The sequence below is a fragment of the Agelaius tricolor genome, unplaced genomic scaffold (genome assembly GCF_023055355.1).
Source record: "Agelaius tricolor isolate 1412-34295 unplaced genomic scaffold, bAgeTri1.0.p SCAF_3, whole genome shotgun sequence".
Lineage (NCBI taxonomy): Eukaryota > Metazoa > Chordata > Aves > Passeriformes > Icteridae > Agelaius > Agelaius tricolor.
Window position 1 is genome coordinate 4,834,341 of NW_027269263.1, and position 20,610 is coordinate 4,854,950.

General features: G+C 49.2%; 1 protein-coding gene across 1 annotated transcript in view; it reads left to right on the forward strand.

Annotated features, from left to right (window-relative positions):
- The window catches only part of LOC139587733 (sodium- and chloride-dependent GABA transporter 2-like), a 32,265-nt gene extending 17,069 nt beyond the window's left edge, over nucleotides 1–15,196 (forward strand). The window contains 8 exon segments of the mRNA XM_071422252.1: nucleotides 6,598–6,701; nucleotides 9,395–9,519; nucleotides 10,063–10,175; nucleotides 10,323–10,460; nucleotides 11,532–11,634; nucleotides 12,245–12,345; nucleotides 13,380–13,550; nucleotides 14,693–15,196. Coding sequence (XP_071278353.1) covers nucleotides 6,598–6,701; nucleotides 9,395–9,519; nucleotides 10,063–10,175; nucleotides 10,323–10,460; nucleotides 11,532–11,634; nucleotides 12,245–12,345; nucleotides 13,380–13,550; nucleotides 14,693–14,812 — 975 coding nt within the window. The 3' untranslated portion in view covers nucleotides 14,813–15,196.
- The last annotated feature ends 5,414 nt before the right edge of the window (nucleotides 15,197–20,610 follow it).

Sequence of the window (20,610 nt, forward strand, 5' to 3'; positions counted from 1 at the left end):
CTTGTCATTAAAAGAATTTTTTCAGGTGCTGTCAGGCTTTCTATTGATTGAAGCTTTCATATCACTGCCAGTCACTGTTTAGACAGACAGATATAAAGAGAGAATGGGTGGGGCTGATGCAGAAAGGGCTGTCTTGTGTGTTTGGGTTTGTTTTCAAGAGAAGAAATGTAGTAGTCTCCTTTCACTATGGTATCAAGTCTTAGCTAAATTTCCTTAGGTTAATGCTGTGTGAGAATGGAGAAGTTGTGTTCAGAGGCTGCTGTTGTGCTCAGAGTTTGTGTCTCTCTGGAAAAGCAGCAAATGTTTCTCAAAGCATCCCACTCTTATTTTCCTCTTGAAATTTCCAGAAAACACCCACCATGCTGTATTTGCTTGTACTTTATCCAGTCTTTTATATAAAGAAAGAAGCTTCTGTGATAAGTTGCTTTCCACCCATCCCAGATGTGAAGACCCCTGAATCTGGGGGCTGTAACCCAGTCTTGGGTCAGGGAAGCACCGGAGGTGCCAGTAGTCAGCAGAGTTGAGCATTTATTTCTGAATATCCTTCCCTGCATCCCTCTCATTTTCTTTCACCTCTCTCCCTGAGGACTGGATTTTGGAGTGTTTGCCCCTGCAGATTTCCCTCATGGCTCTTGTTTCCCAACAGATAGCACAGAAAGGGAAGGCAAGAGAAGATGCCCCTGGTGTTTTTGGGGAGTCTGCCCACTCTGCCTGTGGCTGCAGAGGGAGAATGCTGAGGTCATGGTTTGGACCAGGGCAGCTCTCACAGTCAATGCTGAGCTGAGGATAAACCTCTCCAGCCACCACAGGGAGGATGAGAGATACGTGCATCCTGCAGGGCCGGGACCCGCTGGGTTAACCACGGGCCCCTGAAGCCCTGCTGGGAAGGGGTCACAGCCCCAAATCCAGGCCCTTCCCACTGCTGCTCTATGGCCAGCAAACGCTGCTGCTTCCCTGTGAGCGGGGAGGGCGACCACAGGCCTCCTAAATATTATTTGTTCCCCGTATTTATTGTTTTCCCAGCAGGGCCGTGTCCTGACCCAGCGTGCCGGGTTTGCACAGCTTTCCCCTTCGGCGGGCGGGTGTTTGCTCGGTGCGGAGCCTCTCCCGCTGTGCCGTGTGCGGACATGAGCACCGAGAGGGCCCTGCTTGTCACCCACAGGGCCCTGCTCGTCCCCACCGCCCCGGCAGAGGGGCTGCGAGCCGGGCACTGCTCCCACATCGCCCCGGGGACAGAGGGCAGGCACGGGGCAGCAGGCAGGGAGAGCTTGGTGCTCGCACACCGTGCCAGAGAGGCCCGGGGCTGCCATCCTCTGCTCTGCCTTGCTGCAGCAGCGCATCCCTGTGGGGAGAACCGCAGCCGTGTGGTTCCCTCCGCCTCCTTGCCCCATGCCTGTTCCCAGCCCTGCTGCCCTGCTGAGCCTGATCTCAGCGCTGACATAGCAGGAAGGAATGAAGCTGTCTGTCTGTCTGTCCGCAAGCAGCAGGGCGGGGAGGACCGTCAAGCCCGGCTTCCCAGGCAGCGAGGAGCGTCCCTCGGAGCACCGCTCGCCCCTTTGCACCTCCCCGGGGCAGGCAGCTGCGTTCCTTGGGACGAGCCACAAACCTGTTTGTTTCCTTGTGGTGTTTAAAGTAACCCCAGCTGCGGGAGGGCCCTCCTGGGTGCAAAATGTCCCTCCAGGCCCCCAGGTGTCCTGAAGTGTGGGGGTAGCATGAGGTCAGTGTTCTCAGGCAGGACATTGTGGGGGCCTTGAGTGCTGGCAGAGGGAGATAAATTGGGGAACAAAACCCCTGTTCCTCACTCCCGAGGAGAGTTTTCCAAGCAGATTGGGCTCTGGGATTGGGAACATGGTGCTGGGCAAATGGAACAGGAACATAAATGCCAGTGCCCCATTCCCTGTCTCCTCTCTGCTAGGATGAATGGGGATGGGGGAAGCATTGCCCTGAGCTGTGTGGCAGTGCCTCAGCTCTGTGCTGGTGCAGCACGGTGGGACGTGGGCTGCTTCTTTGGGCTGGGGCCTGTGGGCCAGCCCTGAGCCAAGGGGAATGTCAGTGTGCTGGAAATCGAGCCCTGGGAGTCTTGCAGTAAAACCTTAGGAGTCACCATGTCCCTTTCCAAGGCAGGGATGTGTTTGTGTGGTGCAGTGGGTGGCTGGTGGGAGTGCCAGCGCCCCAGGCTGACTCGTGAGCCGTGATGTTGTGAGCAAAAGAAATGCTGCTTGAACTGTAGCTGAAGACTTGGCTGGTTTTTGCTCTCTGCTATGTATTACACCAAGCGTGACCCTCCTCACAGCATGTACCCACTCCGTACTGTGCTGTCTCTGCTTGCTGATGGGGACAGTTCAGTGCTTCTCAGCATGCCACCTATATTCGATGTATGGCATCCACAATAATGTTTTGCTTGAAAGTGGTTTTGCTGTTATTATGTTAATACTTTGAGAACTTCCTAAGGAAGGACCTGTTTCAGTACTGGGAGCTATTAAATTCCAGTACATGTAATAAAGTGAATATTAAAGAGAAAATTAAGAGACAGAGGAATGGCCATAGCCATCTTGAATAACTGCAGCTCAGGTGTAAAGGTTTTGGCTAAAAACAGAATAGGAGGCTATTGTAAACTGGACCAAACAACATGTTCAAAGAATTCGAATTATGAATTAAATAAACTGGATGGCTTAGAAAAATGCAGACAATAATTAAATAAAAATACCCATTCTGCCAATATGCCAGCAAAATCTGAACAGGACAAATGTTACCAGTCTCTTTGGGAGCAGTGGCCAGAGAGAACAGCAGGATGCTTTTATCTGCAGTGGAAAAAGAGCACTGCCTGACCCTGCAAGGCCTTTTAGTCAGACTGGTCTGGGAACAGCTGAAAAAAACATTTCTCTGAGTCACTACAGGGAGAGAAATGAGCACAGGCAGCAGGTTGGGGAGAAAAGGTTTGAGCTGCTTTTGCTGAAGTGAATGGTCTGTGTGGAGGGATAGAATGTAAGAAAATAAAGGTAGTGCAGAAGGTAGTTTCATACCTGAGGAGTTGCAGCTGTACCAATCACGAAAGATTAGGAACAGGCCTGCCCTTAATAGGCCACAGCTGTGTCCAGTAAGAAGATGAGTGCTACAAAAGAGTGGGTTAGCTGGGTGAGGAGAGAGTTGGAGTTTGTTGGTTGTGCTGTGAAGAAGTTAGTGCTGCAAGGAGGTGCCCATGAGAAATCACCAAGAAGGTATGGAACTTTAGCAATATAATGATAACAGGTCTGTGTAGCCCCCATGAGCCCTGTGGGGCTGGATGGGCAGTGGTGCTGCTGGAGGTGGCTGGATCCTTTCCACTCCCAGTGACCCCACAGTCCTGGGACTTGCTGCTGCTGCTTGACCCCATCACCAGTGGGTCAGGAGCACACATGGCTTCAGTCCTGTGGCAGTCCTTTGCCCCCTCAAGAAATCTGGGGGAAGCAGTCAGGAATTGCAAGGAAACTGGGAAGGTTGTAGATGTCTCTTGTCTTTGGCCCAAGAGCTGCAGTTACATTTTAATGCCTGAAATAATGTGCAGGCAGCCTGAGCTGGTGTTCACAGTCATGCTAAGTAGGATCATCAGCTCTGCAAGTCAAGCTTAGCTTTATTTATGGTTTCAGTGACAGGCTGCCTTGCTTCAAACAGGAGCATATGCTAAGGCAGGTCCTGTATTCCCTAAAGATATCCCTTTGGGGCTGGACTTCCACACAGCCAGGTGTGAACCCCACAGGAGTGAGACTGGGCAGAGCAGGCAGGGAAGTGGGGAGCCCACAGACCCCATGCTGGTCTCTGCTACACAAATCAGGGTTATCACTGATTTTAGAAATGAGCCGCGTCATAAACCACAGAGCTAATGAAGCTTGGCCTCTTGATATTTGGCTTCCACCATGGCTGGTGAAGCACCAGTTCTTTTCCTGCCTGAGGGGTATTTCTCCTTTGCTTGTGTGATTTATGTGGTATTTAACACTGGTTGACTCTTCTTCCCTGTAGCTTTCTGCTCAGTGGGGACCCTGAATTCCTGTCTTTTTCCCATTCCCTAACTGTTGTGCAATTCATAGGTAATTGATATCCTTGAGGTTTCTGACAACTGTTAAATCTGGTAGAAAAGCATCAACTGAGTCTAATGTTATGACAGGCGTGGGGTAGGCAGTTTAATGGCAAAAGTCTTGTTATCTTGACAAATTGAGCTCTAAGAGATACAAACCCCATGAGAAGGTGTGTTTTGAGCTCAAATTTGATGGAAAACAAGAGCTCTATCAATGAACAGCAAAATAAAAAGCAAACCTAACAAAGCATTTGATTCCAGTCTGTGCAAAGATGTTTAAATTATTGATGCAAAGGTGCCTGCTGGTCCAGCTCACCTTGGTGCCTTGCTGTGCCTAAAATGTAGCTGCAAAATGAAAGCTGTGCCCGTGCTGCCCAAGAGCACACTGATGCTTTAGGAATCAATTTTAAAAGGGCTTTGATCTATTTCTAATGTCTTTGAACTTAAAAAAAATTAATACCTTGCTCTCTAAACCCATCTTCCCATTCATCTCTAAAAAGAATAAAATACACTGAGGTCAATTACTTTTTTGACTTCCCAGTGCCTCAAATTAGTTGTTCCAGTCCCATCTCATCACCTGTCCCTTCCCATTTTACAAATCAGAGATTGGATCTCCCTCCCTTTTTGATCTGAAACCCAGAGTCCGGGGTTTCTATGGGGTTGGAAGATTGTGGGGTTGAATGTTAGGCAAGTGGCTTGCAGAACAGTCAGGGAGAGCCGTTTCACCAAACCTAGCCCTAGCAGCACTTCGCCTTCTTTCCCTGCTGGGGTTTGCGGCAGTGGGCGGGGAGAGGGTTTATTCTGTGCCTTGAGCTAAATCCAGAATTTCTTCTGGGAAAATGGGAGTTAATGGGATTGTAACATGCCTTCATAAGGCTCATCAGCCCAGTAAGGAGAAGTAAATATAAAACAAAACCTGTCACCACATGGCTGTATTTTGGCCAGTACAAAAGAGGAAAGGCAGAACCATGCATTGGTAAGGGAGGCCTGAGCAATGGGGGTGGTTGGGCAGGTGCTGCCCAGCCAACCATTGCCTCAGGACATGAGGTCTTGGTTGACAGATAAAGGTGTGATTTGAAGGCATCAAAACCTCTGGAAAGCACTGTGGTGCTTTCCACTGGCTCCTGTTCCTCTCAGAGGGGCTCTGGGGCAAGGCTGCTGTTTGAGGGCTTACTGGCACTGCCACTGTGGGAGAGGAGAGTGTAGTCAAATGGAGACTTTTCTCATAAAGTTGTCCCAGCAATATTTCTGCTTTTCTTTAGTCTTGAAAATGTGGCTATGTTTCAGCATTGTTGAATGATTGTCTTATCTCTGTTTTATAAAACCCCTAGGGAAAAAAAAAGATCTTAGAGAACAGAGGTTTATTAAATAATCTTTGTCATTGCTTTATTCCCCACCATTGGTTCCTGCTTTTGCTGTTGTCTGCAGTAGGCAGTGACAGTGTCTGAATTGGTGACTGCACACAGCTAGGCTTTTAGATGAAATTTGGCATTGACAAATGTCAGCCTCAGAGCCCTGGGATGTGTTATTGACAGTGAGAGCAAAGGGCCTCATGGGAATAACAGTGGTTTTGTATGTTCTTTTAGGAGCTGTCTTTTGCAATCAGCTCTGTTTATTTCTAGTATTCCTCCCCAGTTGAATTTCATTTAAAGTTTGGAGTATTTATATTAGGTCTTGGAGGGAAGGGCCACCACCACAAGCTGTATGTTCCTGTGCTGGCCAGTTGGAGATTAGGCTTGCCCAGATCAAGTGCCCTTCCTCTGGTGGCAGAGGGCTCCTTCAGCTCTCATGGAAAGTGTTCATCTGGTCTCCTCTTGCTAGAAGGCTCTTGAGTGTCACAGAGTGCTATTGTAAATGCAGGTCCACCAACAAAGGAAGTAATGATGAGGAGGACTCCATCTTACCAGAAGGTTAATTTATTATTTTATTCTACTATATTATATTAAAGAATACTATACTAAAGAATACAAAAAAAGATACTTACTGAATGCTAAAAAGATAATGATGAAAACTTGTGACTCTTTCCAGAGTCCTGCCACAGCTTGGCCTCAACTGGCCAATGAGTCAAAACAACTCACACCAGAATCCAATGAAACAATCTCCAAACACAATCTACATGAGCACAACACAGGAGAAGCAAATGAAATAAGAATTTTTTTTCTTTGAGGCTTCTCTTGCTGCCTTTCAGCTTCCCAGGAGAAAAACCCTGGGCTAAGGAATCATGTTCAGGGAATGTGAATGCCACAGGGTGCAGCAGATTTGTCAAAGAAAGAAGGGTAGTGATGAAGAGCTATATGTAATTTAGGTGGATGAGGGTCCTGATGTATCCCTTCCCTTTGGCATGCCTAGCCCCCCTGGGTGCATCACTGAGCACTGTAATTCCTGGCACTGTACAACTTGCCTCTAGAAAAGGCATGTTTCAATGCACAGTCCTGCTGGCCTTCTGATCCCTGGCCTTTCTGGTGCTTACAGCAGCCTTGTGCTTCCCATTGTGCAGTGTCTGTGCTGGCCTTGTCTTCTCACCTGTGTTTGCATCTCCCTTGCAGGTCTGGATGGATGCAGGCACTCAAATCTTCTTTTCGTATGCAATTTGTCTGGGATGCCTGACAGCTCTGGGCAGCTATAACAAATACCATAACAACTGCTACAGGTAACTGCTGCCTCGAGCCTTCCCTTCCCTGAACACGAGGGATCTGCTGGAGCCTGCTGGCCTTTGCAAGTGCCATGATTTTTGTTTCTACTCAGGGCATAGGAAAACTCTTTCCAGGTGTTTTCTCCCCAAGTCCAGTTCTCTGTGCTTTATACCCAAGGGAATTGTCTGTCTGTCCCTTCTTCCACACTCTGCAAAGTTAGATCTTCTTCACCAGCTTTGTGACCCCAGCCCACATTACAGTCTCCATTATTATGTGGGTGGACAGGCAGCTACAGGGAAAGCACAACTGTGAAATCTAATGGCTCTCAACTGGAGTGCTTTCCCCTTGGGATTTATCCTTCAGTGGTTCATTTGGACCCAGTGACTCTGTCAGTGCTCTGGGTTCCTGTGTGCTATCTCATATGGTTACATAGGAGCCTGCAGAAGTCACTTCTGTTTATTGCGTGCTGGACTGCAGGAGCAGAAATAGACCAGGTTGCCAGATAGAATCAGGCTGCTGATTGTGGTCCAGTGAAAACAAACCCATTTTGCTGTAGGTGTATCCATCCCCAGGGTTAAAAGGCTTGTGGGAGAAGAGGCCACCTCTTTTCCCACACTTCCTCTGCTGATTGGGCCGCTCCTGGCACTGATTTCTCCCTCCATCTTTTAAATTCAAAACTGTGGTTGTTGTCATCAAAGGTCCAGGGACGCCACTGGCTACATGATCCTTGCTTGGCATCTTTCTTCACTTTAGGGGTTAATTTCTGCTTCAGGGCTGCTTCTCCAACAACAGGGCTAGGATGCTTGTTTGTTTTCATATCCCTTCTCCCACGTTCAGTTTAGAGAGAAAAAGCTGTAAGAAAAGAAGAGATAATGGATCTGTTTCTGGCCTTCAACATGTCCTTGGACATTAGCCCTTTGCATCCCCAGTCTAATATGTAACATGGAGATGATGACAGGGGCTGCTCAGCAGAAGGGTTGTAAAGACCTTCTGTAACTGCAGCTGGGAGTTGCTGTAGAAAGGGGAGAGACCTCTGTCTGCACATGGTCCTGTACTTTTACCCTGTGTGCTGTTTGGCTCTTCTAGGAACACTGGTCTTAGTTTTGGTGTCAAAACCTCGATGAGCCTCTCCCAGGCAGGGACCCAGTTTTAGTGAGTCAATCCTGTGCTCTACAGGCTTGTTTGGATAAGAAGACAGAACCAGGATTTAGCAAGGGAGAGGGACATCAGCATGGTGCCCCATTTTGTTATGCCAGGCCAGGTACTTTGTTATTTCCAGGTCATCTATTCTGGGTGACCTGGAAAAGGACATGGGCAGTAGAAACCTTTGTTCATATGGCAGTGGTCCAAGATGGCATCAAACAGTGTTGACCATTTCTTGTCTCCTGTCACAGAAAGGGAATACTTCAGGTCTTCCTGGTTCCCTTTCAGGTGTAAATCTGCAGAGATCTCTTTGATCTGGCCATCCCCTCATTTTACTCTCTACCATGACACCCCTTCCCACCTTCCAGATAATGGGAGAACACCTTTCAGCCCATTCCTTTCCAAGGAGGGTTTGACCTGTCATGGATACATCCAGGGGAAAGAGGGAGAAACACCAGGAAGGACGAGGAACTATTTGAAACATGTGAGAATTTGTATCAATTACTGAGAATATAATTTGAGTGGAGATTAGGCACTTTATAGCAACTGGAGAAATGAGGTTTGGGTTTGGGCTTCCCATTGTGTAGCTGGGATTGGTGGAGTGTGACCTTCCTTTCCAGCTGGGAGATTCATTGAGCCTTAGAAACCAAATGCAAAGGCAGAGCAATGGTGCTGGGTGCAGTGCAGTCCTTGACAGTGCAAGGAGCTGTGCTTTGGAAGGAATGATTTGAATTTGTATGATGCAGGGGCTCTGACCTAGTTAACATGCAAGCAGAGGAGCATGAAGCCCCAAAAATGCTATACAATATACAAAAATGCTATATTCTGATACAGAAAAATCACGCTGGATTTGCAGAGTAACATTTAATAAAGTCAGAGCAGGCCGTGAAATGCCAGAAGGGGTGCATTCAGTTTGGTTCAGAATATCTCAAAATGATGCTGCAAATGTTATTGTTGTCCCCAGGGTTGCAGTCACAAGAGAACTAGGGAGACTCAAACATAAAAAAGAATTGGGTAGATAAGAGATGTTCAGTTTAAAGTGTTGATGGATGAGAATGAGATGAAACAGAGACAAAAGGGAATAGGTCAGAGAAAATAAATTGGATGGCTGTGATTATCTTTTTCTCATAATGCAAAGACCAGGAGATAACTAGTAGTGCTGAGAACCCAGAAGATTGTAACTGGTCTGAGAAATCTATTAAAGAAAAAAAAAAGTTCCCTTCTCAGACAAAAATAAACTGTTACATGCTGCCACAGGAGGGACCAGGGGAGAGAGAGGGGAAAAACAGAAAAGACCCCTGGCATTTAGATGTGTGGGAAGACTGCCTCACAAGCAAGGGGGCTAGGTGAGCAATGCATCTTTATGCTGTCCTTGGACAAGGCTTCCCTTGGGGGAGTCCTGCTGTGTTGTCCAGCCTGGGGCGTCTTTCTGCAGCTCCTGGTGCTGAATCAAGCTGAGGTGTGTTGGGAGAGACACAGTGGCCAGGACAGAAAAGCAGGTGCTGTCCTGGGGGGCTGCCATGAGTTGTGGGTCATAGCTGGCTGATGCTTTTCCCCCTTCTCCCAGGGACTGTGTGGCCCTGTGCTTCCTCAACAGTGGCACCAGCTTTGTGGCTGGCTTTGCCATCTTCTCCATCCTGGGCTTCATGGCAGAGGAGCAGGGTGTGCCCATTGCCAACGTGGCTGAGTCAGGTGAGTGAAGACCCTGGTGGGATGGGGCTGTGGGGGTGCTGCCACTTGATCCCCCAGCTACTGGGGGAAGCCTGCAGCTGCAGATTCCCATCCCTTGCTCTGTGCCTCCAAAAAGCAGGGAGAAATGAGTGCAAGTAAGTGCACAGTCATGAAGTATGGAGATGCAGTAGGTTTGAGCCTAATAAAAGTTGCCTCTAAGGGTGAGGGCTGGCATTATGCAGCTGCTGTCTCTTGTGGGAAGGGTGCTGAGGTGACTGCGTGGCATATCCCCAGGCTTGTGCTGTGCTCCCTGGGCTCAGAGGCTTCCCCTGGCTCCCAGCCCTTGCCACAGTGAAGCAGCCAGAGGTTGCTGTGTCCCCTTACCTCCCTTCCTGCTTCTCCTTCCCTGCTCCAGGAGCCTGAGTTTCATGCACAGCACGGATATTACTGGAGTGAGAGGCTGCATGGCCCCAAGCTGTGCCTTGGCTGGGTGGCTGCCTCAGGCAGGTCTGAACCAGCTGTGCTGCTGCTGTGGCATTGCTCTGAAAGCCCTTCTCCCTGCAGGGCCTGGCCTAGCATTCATCGCCTACCCTCGGGCTGTGGTCATGCTGCCCTTCTCCCCACTCTGGGCGTGCTTCTTCTTCCTGATGGTTGTCTTGCTGGGACTGGACAGCCAGGTAAAACTGCAGGAGCAGAGTGACTCCCTACCAGACAAAAGCCACTGTCTCTTCAGGACAGGCTTCAGCTTGGCTGAGGGGGGAGCCAGTGGGGCTGGGATGCTGGTCAGGATGGGCTGACGGAGGTGGGGTCTCTGCTTTTTGCAGTTTGTCTGCGTGGAGAGTCTGGTGACAGCTCTTGTGGACATGTACCCCACCATCTTCCGCAAGAAGAACCGCCGGGAGACCCTCATCCTGGTGGTCTCCATCCTCTCATATCTGGTTGGCTTGGTGATGCTCACAGAGGTATTTTGGGCTCAGACCACCTGCATGGTACTTGTCAGGACAGAGTGGGACCTGGTGGGTAGTGAGGTCTTACACTGGGGCTGAGAGCTTGCTGCTGAGTCCCATCCTGCTGCCCTTTGCCTGCAGGAGGCTGCCCTGCCCTTCTCATGCTGTTCATGTTTTCCCTTCCAGCCCTTTCTCCTTGTGCCAGTCACAGTCCTGATACTTGCCCTGCCAAGACTGATAGCTGGAGCTCTGGGCAGCCTATGTTTTGGTTATAAATTTATCTTGACACAGACCAAACCTTTACAGCTGTAGCCTTTTGCATGGGAAGGGGAGTGCCCTTGTCCTTCTCTTTCTTCCTGAATGGAGCTACAGGAACACTTGCTATAAGGAAACTTGTCAGGCCTCAGGGCACCCCTTATCTATTATACTGATACCCTCTGTATTCCCCTTGTAATTGTCTGGGAGCTAAACTGTTCTTGTTTAAAACTTTGAACTCTGCCTAGCAATATGAGTGTGTGGATTGATGCTGCCAGAATGCTCTTGGCACTTGCTGTTTTCATTTGGGCATAACTTTTGGAAAAGCTGTCTCTGATGTTGTATATGCAACATTGTGCCAGATTTACCCATAGGCTTGTTTTGGAGGCAGCCTTGCAGACCTGGGCAGTGAAACAGCCAGGCTGTGTGCAGTTATTTCCTTCTGCAAATTGGGAATTTATAGTCGATCAGATGGATTGTGTATCTTAAAGGGGGGTTTCCTTTCTCACTTCCAGCTACAAGAGTTGCCTAGGTTTTGTCTTCTCCTAAAACATCCCCACAATCTCTGGCAGTCAGTTGCCATCTGCTGTGCTGCCCTGCATGGAAATGAAGGGTTGCAGAGACTCCTGAGAGCAGCAGCGTGGCTGCATGTCTCTGTTGGGCCTTGGGCACAAGGGATGTGTCTTTTCTGTAGGCTAAAACTCTTCCCCAGAGAGTGAGATGCCTCCAGCTCTGAGGAAGATATTGAGTTTGTTTTCTGCTCTGGTTCTAGCTTTTTGCCTGATTCTTCTCCCCTCTCTCTCACCTTGCTGCCCACTTGGGCCTTCCCAGGGTGGGATGTATGTCTTCCAGCTCTTTGATTACTATGCTGCCAGTGGCATGTGCCTGCTCTTTGTGGCCATCTTTGAGACTCTCTGCATTGCCTGGGTCTACGGTGAGTATGGACTGGGGGCGGTCCACAGCTCTGGCCTCTCACAGTCTTGTCTGATTCATTCTCAAAATTTTGGTTGGTAGCTTAACTTGGTAGTTGCTTTGTAGTGCAGGGCAGAAGCACCAAACCTTTGCTTTGGTGCCCCTGGACTCAACTGGCAGGGACTTCCTCACGGGAACACCCTGGTGGATATCCTCTGCATGCTCCTATGTGTTCCTGCTTTTGAGACGCTCCTTCCTTGGGGAATTGGAGCTATCTGAAAAATCTTTTCTCAACGTGTGTTCAGAGGGCTTGAGACTCAAACATTTTGAGAGCCCTGTCTCACAGTCCTGACAGTCACCAGATATGGGTAAAACCTCTGCTGAGGTCCTAGCCTTGGAGAGGCTGAGGGGCTGGCCCTGCTGACCTATTGAGCTGTTCTGGGAGGATAGGAAGCTAGTCCAGGACAAAGACTGAAGCTGGCCACTCTCCTGAGGAACTCCCTGACCTGACTGTTGGCTCTGCTGAGACTATTACACCTAAAGAATGGTGAAGCAAGACTCTGGACGTGCAGACCCTGCTGCCCTCCTTCCCTGGTGGCAGTGAGGGATCCCATCCTTGCTCTCTTCTGCAGGTGCTGAGCGTTTCTATGATAACATTGAAGATATGATCGGCTACCGGCCGTGGCCCGTCATCAAATACTGCTGGCTTTTCATCACCCCTGCTGTTTGCATGGTGAGGACACACAGCAGGAAGAGCTGTGGGGAGGAAGATGGGCAGAGCTGGGTGCCTCTGAGATACAGACACCTACATATATACAGAGGGATGTGCATATATATAGGGGATTATGTGGCCTGGACTATGGGGGCCATTTGTTGCTTGTAGCTTTGGGGGCCAGGTTTGGGGCTTAAACAATGGGGAGAGGCTCAGCTGTGACAGAGGTGTTTGCTGGTGGGACAAGCTCCTTGATGTCATGACCAGTGTAGCCCTTTTGGGTTTTTGTTGTTGAAATGGCTCCTGAGGTATTAGAAAGTCTTTTTTCCCAGCTCTGTGACTGAAGAAGTTGAGATTTGTCAGTTCTGTTTTTTGAGGTTGTTTTTTTCTTTTATCTATTACATTTTTTCTCTAACCTGCTGAGATCTGTCTGGCAGGTTGGTTTATCACACACTGACTGCCCTTGGGGTGGTGTTAGCTTGTTATACTAAGAACTACGTGTACATTATTTACAATAATTTTCCAATACCTATCATTTATGTTAGACAGTCTGTCTATATTCTAAGCCAATCAAACAGTGCCACCATCTCAGCAGAAGATGGAAGACAAGAAGAAGGACAGAACACGCCCAGATTCCTCCATTTTGCTTCTTGAACCTCCATTCTAAATCCCCAAAATTCTACTTTTTCACCCTGTGACATATTGACTATCATTCTATTCAAACTCTTGTGGCTTGTAAATCTTCACACAAAGTTTGTAATTTTTTCTGTGGGCTAAAATTCAAGGCACAGGTGTTTTTGACTCCGTTCCAAGGTCTCTGAGCCCCTTGCCATGGTCTTGAGACCTCCAGGGCAGCCAGAGGAATATCCTGGGTTCTGACATTGCCCATGGGGCAATGCAAACCCTGTTTAAGGGATGTCTCTTCTGTTGCTGCCCTGAGGGGCTCTTTTTTACCATGAGTCTCTGTGCAGATGTGTACTTACCAGGAAAACCTCTCTTTTCTCATGTGTTGATTTTCTTTCTCTTGTTTTTCTTGATCTCTCTCACCTTGCCAGGCAACCTTCCTGTTTTCTTTGATCAAATACACCCCATTGACTTACAACAAGAAGTATGTGTACCCGTGGTGGGGAGACACTCTGGGATGGCTGCTGGCCCTCTCCTCCATGGTTTGCATCCCTCTCTGGGTCATCTACAAACTCTCCACCATCAAAGGCTCGCTCAGAGAGGTGAGGTTGGTGCTCTGGGATCAGGGCATGGGCTGTGCTTCTGTGTTGAACTCCAGCCCTGCAGCAGAATCATTTGTGTGTTGCAGGTTGATTAGGAAGGAGCCCAGAATAAATCAATTAAATGAGTTAATTGCTATAACAGACCTGTTTTTTAAAGTTCTGCCATGCTGGAGGGCTGCTCCAAGCTGGCTGTTGCCTCTTGGTTGCCTTTTTAAATTTCTTCTGTCTCTTTGCAAGTACCACCAGGAAAAAGGTCATTAGATGGAGAGGATAAAGATGGTCTCTATGCTGCCCTTAATTGAGGCTTGAGGACTTGCTCTGAGAAAGCTCCAGATCCCCTGAGCATTATGGTCAGCTGAGTTCACCAGTCTGTGCTGAGGCCCCAGAGTTGGAATGGCAGCAATCACTGGGAATTTGGAGTTGCTATCAGTCTTAGAGCTCTGGGTCTGTCCTGCTTCCAGAGTGATGAATTGCTGGTTGCCCTGTAATACACTGGAGAAGCAGGGAGCTGGAAAACCAGGCCCTGCTCCACATGAGCATCCTATCCCTGCCACAGCTCATGATTTCAGGGTGAGGTTTCACAAACAGTTCTGAACCCCCAGGATCCCTCTCATTTCCTGCCTCCTACAAGTGTTCCAGAATGGCTTGTGACAGCAATGGGCCCCTGACCCCTGTGTCCAGCACAAACAGGGAGGAGTGGGAACAGCTGCAGAGGCAAGGCAAGGCTGCACAGCATGATGTGGTATGAGAGTAACCCCTTATGAACTTGTCCCAGTTAAAGCAAATTCTGTGTGCACAGGCTCTGTGCTGATGGAGGTCATGACTTGGAGGTACTTTGTCACCAACCTTCCTTCAGACTGTTTTCTAGCCCTGGCCTGGAGCAAATGGAGGAAGCTTTTCTCCATTACCCCTGTGTTAGATACCTCATGTGCTCAGTGCTTGCCTTGGGACAGGTGGTTGGAAGATGAGTTTATCCCCTCAGTTTTTGAAGTACTGACTGTCCTTACTTTGGACATCTCTGGCATTTAGTGAGCAGATCTGCAGCTGGGCCTGGCTGGCTGAATGAAACTCAGGACTGGTAGGGCAGGGCCCAGGTCACTTTTTGTCCTTGCAGCTGTTTAGTGCCTGTCTTTGCCTTCCAGAGGTTCCGCCAACTCACCTGCCCACTTGAGGACTTGCCTTCCAGGCCAGGCACAGAGCAGCCCCTTCCCTCTACCAGAGCTGGCCTCCTGATGCTGACAGAGCTCGAATCTCATTGCTAGGACCAGTGTGGCTCTTCCTCCCTCCCCCCAGGATGGTTTCTATACAGCCTTTGCCACGTGTTGGATAACGCAAGGATTCTTCATTCACCAAGAAGAGAGGGATTTCTGGGCTGAGCTCCCTTCTCTGGAAGATTTGAAGGGCTGATGAAGAGGCTGCCATGAAGATGGTCTGTGTGGAGTTAGCAATGCACCTTAATTCTCTCCCTGGAGAGAGCTCTGAAGGGGCACATCAAGCACCAGTGTTCCTGAGCATCCCCAGGCTTCTGGTGGGCAGAAAGGAAGGACTGACCCTGGAGTAAAGTGTCAGAGTCAGAGCTGTGGCTCCAGTGTGGACTTTGGGAGCTTCTCCATTCATTCCATTAAATCTATGTTTTTTCCTGACTAGATCTGCTTTGTCTCTATTTTGTCCCACTGGCATTCCTTGCCAGCAGCATGTTAAGGTGAGATGTGTGTCAGCCGAGCTGTGCTGGGCACCCAGGTCTGGATCTCGGTTGCACTGACGCAGTGATATGGGAAGGTGGCCAGAGGAGAGGAAGCTTGGTTAGGGCAGGAAGGAAAACAGGGAACAGGGGTTCAGAGGCTTCTCTGAGTAGAAGGCCTGGGGTGAAGAGTGCAATGCCACCTTCTGCTGGAGCCACTGCCAGGTCTCAGACAGCAGTGTCATCTGTCTGATGAGTCACCAGGCTGTTCCTGGGGTCTGAGAGCAGCATGTGGATTTGTGTTTTCTTCTTGCAAGTGAGGTATCATAGGAAGCTCTCCCTCCCCTCTGCAGATGTATGTGTTTTTCAGTGCTGACTACCTTCCCAGGTGCTCTGGAGCCAGTAATTTTGGTTTTCCTGTGAATGGAAGAAGGGCTGTGTGTTGGAAACAGAATCTGCATGTTATGTCAACAAACAGGGTCCCTAGTTTCCAGGCTGTTTGGGTAAAAGAAATAAAACTCAGCGCTTGTGTTTTCAGTGCTGTAGCCCCAGCATCCGAGGAGGGCAGCCAGAGGACACGTAACCCTGGGAAGCTGGATGGCTCCCAGGGAACCCTGAGGGAGCTGGAGCCTGGACAGAGCTGAGCCAGCAGCCGGAGGCGCTCGGCTTCCTGAAGCACACAAAGACACTGGTGGGCCAAGGCTTCTGCTGCCGCGGGCAGAGGAAGACGCGAATTAAAGCAAATTAAAGGGAATTAGCGCAATCCGCTCCATTAGCCACAAGGTGGCCCCAGGCCCTCAGCCTTCGCTCGGGACGGGGCCCCGCGGGCGGGCGGAGGCGGCGGCACCCGGCTGAGGGACGCTGGGCCCGGGGGTCACGGTGCCCCCGCCATGCTCCTCGCCCTTCCTGCCCGCTTCCCTGTGGAGGTTTTCTCTGAGGACATCTGCCTCCCTCAGGGAACCGTGATCTCAGAACCGTGCTCCCAGCTGTGGCACGAACGGGTTTACTCCTCTAGGCAATGTCAAGTTCCTGATTTTGGTTTGCCTGGACTTCGTTTAGTGTTCTTGGAGCCTGGAAACCTGAGATACATAGACACAGGTCTATGTGGAAAGGAGACACGGACTTCTGCTGCTGGAGGCTGTGAAACTGCAATGAGGGCCAGGTTCTGAGGGGATTTGCTCTGAGGCGGTGCAGGTTTAACCTGCAGGAGGGAGCACCCACAGAGCTGAGCCCTCCGGGGCTGCACTGCCTCTCTTCCAGCGTGGCTGGAAACCTCATGTCGCTGCCAGCCTGTCTTCCCTTTTCCCAGCCTATTTTCCACACGGACTGTGAGGTGGATGGGTTCCTTTTACTACCAGGGGTTGCCCCTTTTGGTCGGTCTGCACCTCTCACATCAAAATCTCAAGTTTCTGCATGCCTCCCTCTCTGCCTCTGGAAACCACTGGGAAGTTGGAGGTTGCCACTATTTTCATGGGCACTACCACTGCTACAACTGTACTTCGTGGTGATGCATGAACTAAAGGTAGTAAAGAGCTGAGAAATCCAGGGGAAGCCCCTTTTGGAAGAGACCCACAAAGCGTGAGGGAAGATGGAGCCAACCAGCTGCCCTGCCACTTGGAAACGGAATTGGCTGGTAAAAATTACTTCTAGAAATGAGAGGATTGAGTTCAATACAGAAGTTCTAGCAACAGATATTTTTATTCATGTAATGTTAACCTTAAACAGAATTATACTTTCATTTTCCAGTAATATCTATAAGAGGTTTGTCCCACTGGCAAGATATTTCAACCATAATAGAAAACAGTAATTGTTTGCAGCTATCTCTAAAATCTGGCTGATGTAAAAGTCTGCTTGGCTGCATGTAGGGAAAGTGTGAATTTGCTGAAAGGCTTGTGACTTGCTTTGTTTCAAAATAGACTGGCGTCCAGTGAATTGGGCATGTGGTTTATTGATCTGGTTATATATGACCCAGGAAATCTCCCAAGCCTGTGCTCTCACATGACCCAATTGCTGTAAAGCTGTGGATGAGCTAGGTAGGTCAGATAAGCTAGAGAACCAAAGGTTTTGCTGAATACTCTTAAATAAGTTTCTTATTTCTGACATGACTTTAGGCAAAGTGTTAGGCTTGATGACACCTGGCTTGAAATATGAATCAAGTATATTCTATCTTGCTCATTGAAAAGGTTGATGGACTAAATTTGAAATTAATTTATTTGAAATTTCCAGACATGACATTTTTTACACAGCACTTTTAAACCCCCATGTTTTAAAGGAATTTTTTGTGAAATTCAGAATATGGCAATTTCAGCATACAGTGTTTGTTTATGATTTGGGATACGGTGAAAGGGATTTTCATTGCCTCCAAGATCAGCCTTGCAGTCTGTGGAATTTGCACCATACTTTTGCCAGCTGGGGAGATGCTGATCTCCCTTTAGACAAGAGGTGTGTGGTCATTGGGTATTTCCCACTTTCAGAATCCAAAACCTACCAATTAGCCTGAGAATTCAACCCATTACTTACTAGATACTGGGCATGACATTAAAGAGCCTTTTTTTTTCATGGATTGTTTTGTGGTGGTGGTGATCATGGTTTTTCAGTTTGTTTGATTGGCTTTGATTTGTTGCTTTTTGTTCGATTTTGTTGCTTTTTTGGTGTTTTGGTTGGGGCTTTTTTGTGTTTTGAGTTTTGTTTTGGGTTTTTTTTTATTTGGTTTGGTTTTGTTTTTTGGTGTTTATTTTTTGTTTTTTTCAAATAAGAAATAAACCTAAAGAAGTCCCTAAGGTTCTGCCCCACATCATTGGTGCTTAGAAAGGATGTCCATCCACCCATCCATAAAAACCAGGCTCTGCTTTTCCCTTTTTGTGTCAGTGGTGCCTGGGGAGAAAACTCAGCCTTCTTTGTCCATGGATGGAGATGCTCACATAGGGCAGGGAGGGACTTTGGATGTCAGGGACAGACCCATGGATGAGGGTGCACCTACTGTCATGGAAAGCATCCCAAATCCTGGGATGTTTGAACACATGCTTGAGAGCTCTTTTCCTTTTGCCTTTAATGGTAACTACAGGGCAGTTGCAGAGTGATGCATTGTGAGTTGTATTGCACATTATGGTGACAAGAAAAGTGGATGTGTTGGATGCCATGGTGCATAAATGGAGAGAATGGAGTAAGATGAACGTGTTAACTTGTGGAATACATAATCCTGTGAAGCAGAAATTCCCAAATAATCTGTTAAGTGGCTCCTACAGGCAGGTGCAAATGAGCATACCCCACAGAGCAGGGTGTTTGGCTGAGCCCTTGTGTGCTAATGGGGTTAGCATCCTGCAGGAGGGGGATCTGCATGATGCAGATAAGGGAAGCACGCATGGGGGAGCACACTGGAGAAGCTCTTGCTTCCAAGAAATTGCCAGTGGTTTTGTTAACCCTGTCTCTATCTGACCTGCTCAGAGGTGCAACATCTTGGGCAGCAGCAACAGGAGCCTCTCTGAGTCTCCATCTGACCTTGTCCTTTGTCTCCTTGTGCCCTGTGCATTGGAGGTGTTTGCTGTCACACGTCCTGCAACACCAGGCTCAGCTACCCTGGGGGAGCAGCAGGGAAAGCAGGAGCAAACAGGCACCTACCCCTGTGTCCTCTGCTTGCCTTTGCTCTGGGATCCTCTTGGTCTCTGATCAAGAGCCAGCATTGCTGGGCAGCTCAGAGATGCTGTTAGACTACAGATCCCCAGCACTGCCAGCCCTCCCTCCTGACCACCTTTATTGCTGACTCTGACCCTAAGCCATTTGCCCTTGCCTCATCCTCTGCCATACCAGGGATGCTGTGAAACGGGGGATGTCTCACCCTGCCTGTACTTTCACAGATAAAAGCTCCTGGCAGCCTCCTCCTCCTTTGTAGGAGCCTGGCATAGGAGTGGTGCTATGGCTGCTGGAGACTGTCAGGGTTCTGTGGAGCCTCATTAGCTCTTGTTGCTTTGGTTATGTTCACTTGTGATTAGTTACAGTGAAACTGTGGTCAGGAGTCGCAGGCTTACTCAAGTGGAAATTAGCCATAAACATGAAAAATAAATTATACCAATGCCTAGGGGAAAATCCCCTGGAAACATAGTGTTCAGTCAGCAAGGCGTGTTCTCAGATGAAGAAGCAGCAGAACTGTGCCCATGGGGCAATCAGCAATTCACCTATTTTGTTAGCAAAGCTGTTAAAAGATGGGATTAATGTGGACAAATGAGGGCAGTGGTGGTTTCTCCTGCAGGTGACTCAGTGATGGGGGCAGCCAGGGCTGCAGGCTCCACTGTGTCCCATAACTGTCCCAGCAACAGCCTCTGTGGCCTCTAATGTTTGTAAAGCACAGTTTGGATTCACCCATAGAGTGTCATGCTGACAGACCTCTCCCAAAATCTGGGCTAGGGGGAGATTTGACTCATTTTGGCTGGAAGCCATGTGTTTTACAGGCTCAGGGGCCCAGGACTCAGTGCTGTCAGGGAACGTGAGCCTGGCGTGGGCTGAGGTTGGCAGCCTGCTCCTCTGAGTTGGCTCTGCAGCAAGCATGTCAGAGCTGGCTGCTGGGAGGAAAGGGTGGGGACACCCAGATGATGGGAAGAGCCAGCTGTTCTGAGAAAAGAAATGGTAAAAGGAGAGGCAAGAGGGCATTGGCAGCTGTCAGGTGGGGGAGGAGGACACCTTTGAAGAGGTGCAGGACAGATCTGAGGTTGGGATCAGCCATGCTTCAGGTCAAAGGCTGAGTCCTGGTCTCCAGCTGCCCTGAGCCGGGCAGGTTGAGGGAGCCTGGTCCTTTCAAAGAGAGTTTTCCTCCTCTGCTCATAAGAGGGGATGGAAACCCACACAGCTGGCTGTGAGCTGGCAACTGCAGAGGGAGTGAGCACCTCTGTGTGGTTGGACAGCAGTGCTTTCCCAATTCTCCCGTGCAGCCTTGGATGCAGTGATGGGGCTTTCTTGGGATGTGCTGTGGGAGAGCTGTGGAGATCTGAGTGCTGCTGGTGGGTGAGCTGCTCACAGCAGGGCCTCCCAGGGCTGGGAGGGGTCTGTGCTCCCTGGGGAGGGGGTGCTTTGGACATTTCCAGGATTTATTGCAAGCAGTGCTTCTCTTTTGAGGATGAGTGTTTAAGAGCAACCTCACCCACACTTATGGAGGAGGAGCCCACATTGTGGGGTGACCTGCAGTCAGATTGTCACATCCTTTAGCAAATCTGTCCTACCTACACAGCTGTTCAGCCCAGAGTGCCTGCTCAGGGCTGACTGTGCCAGCAAAGGTGGCATCTGGTGTTCAGGGAGTGCATCACCCCTTTCTTTGCTCTCTCCTGGAATGGGACTCAGCACAGTTTGTACCCCCCAGCTGAGCTGCTCAGAACGTGATTTTTGCTTTTC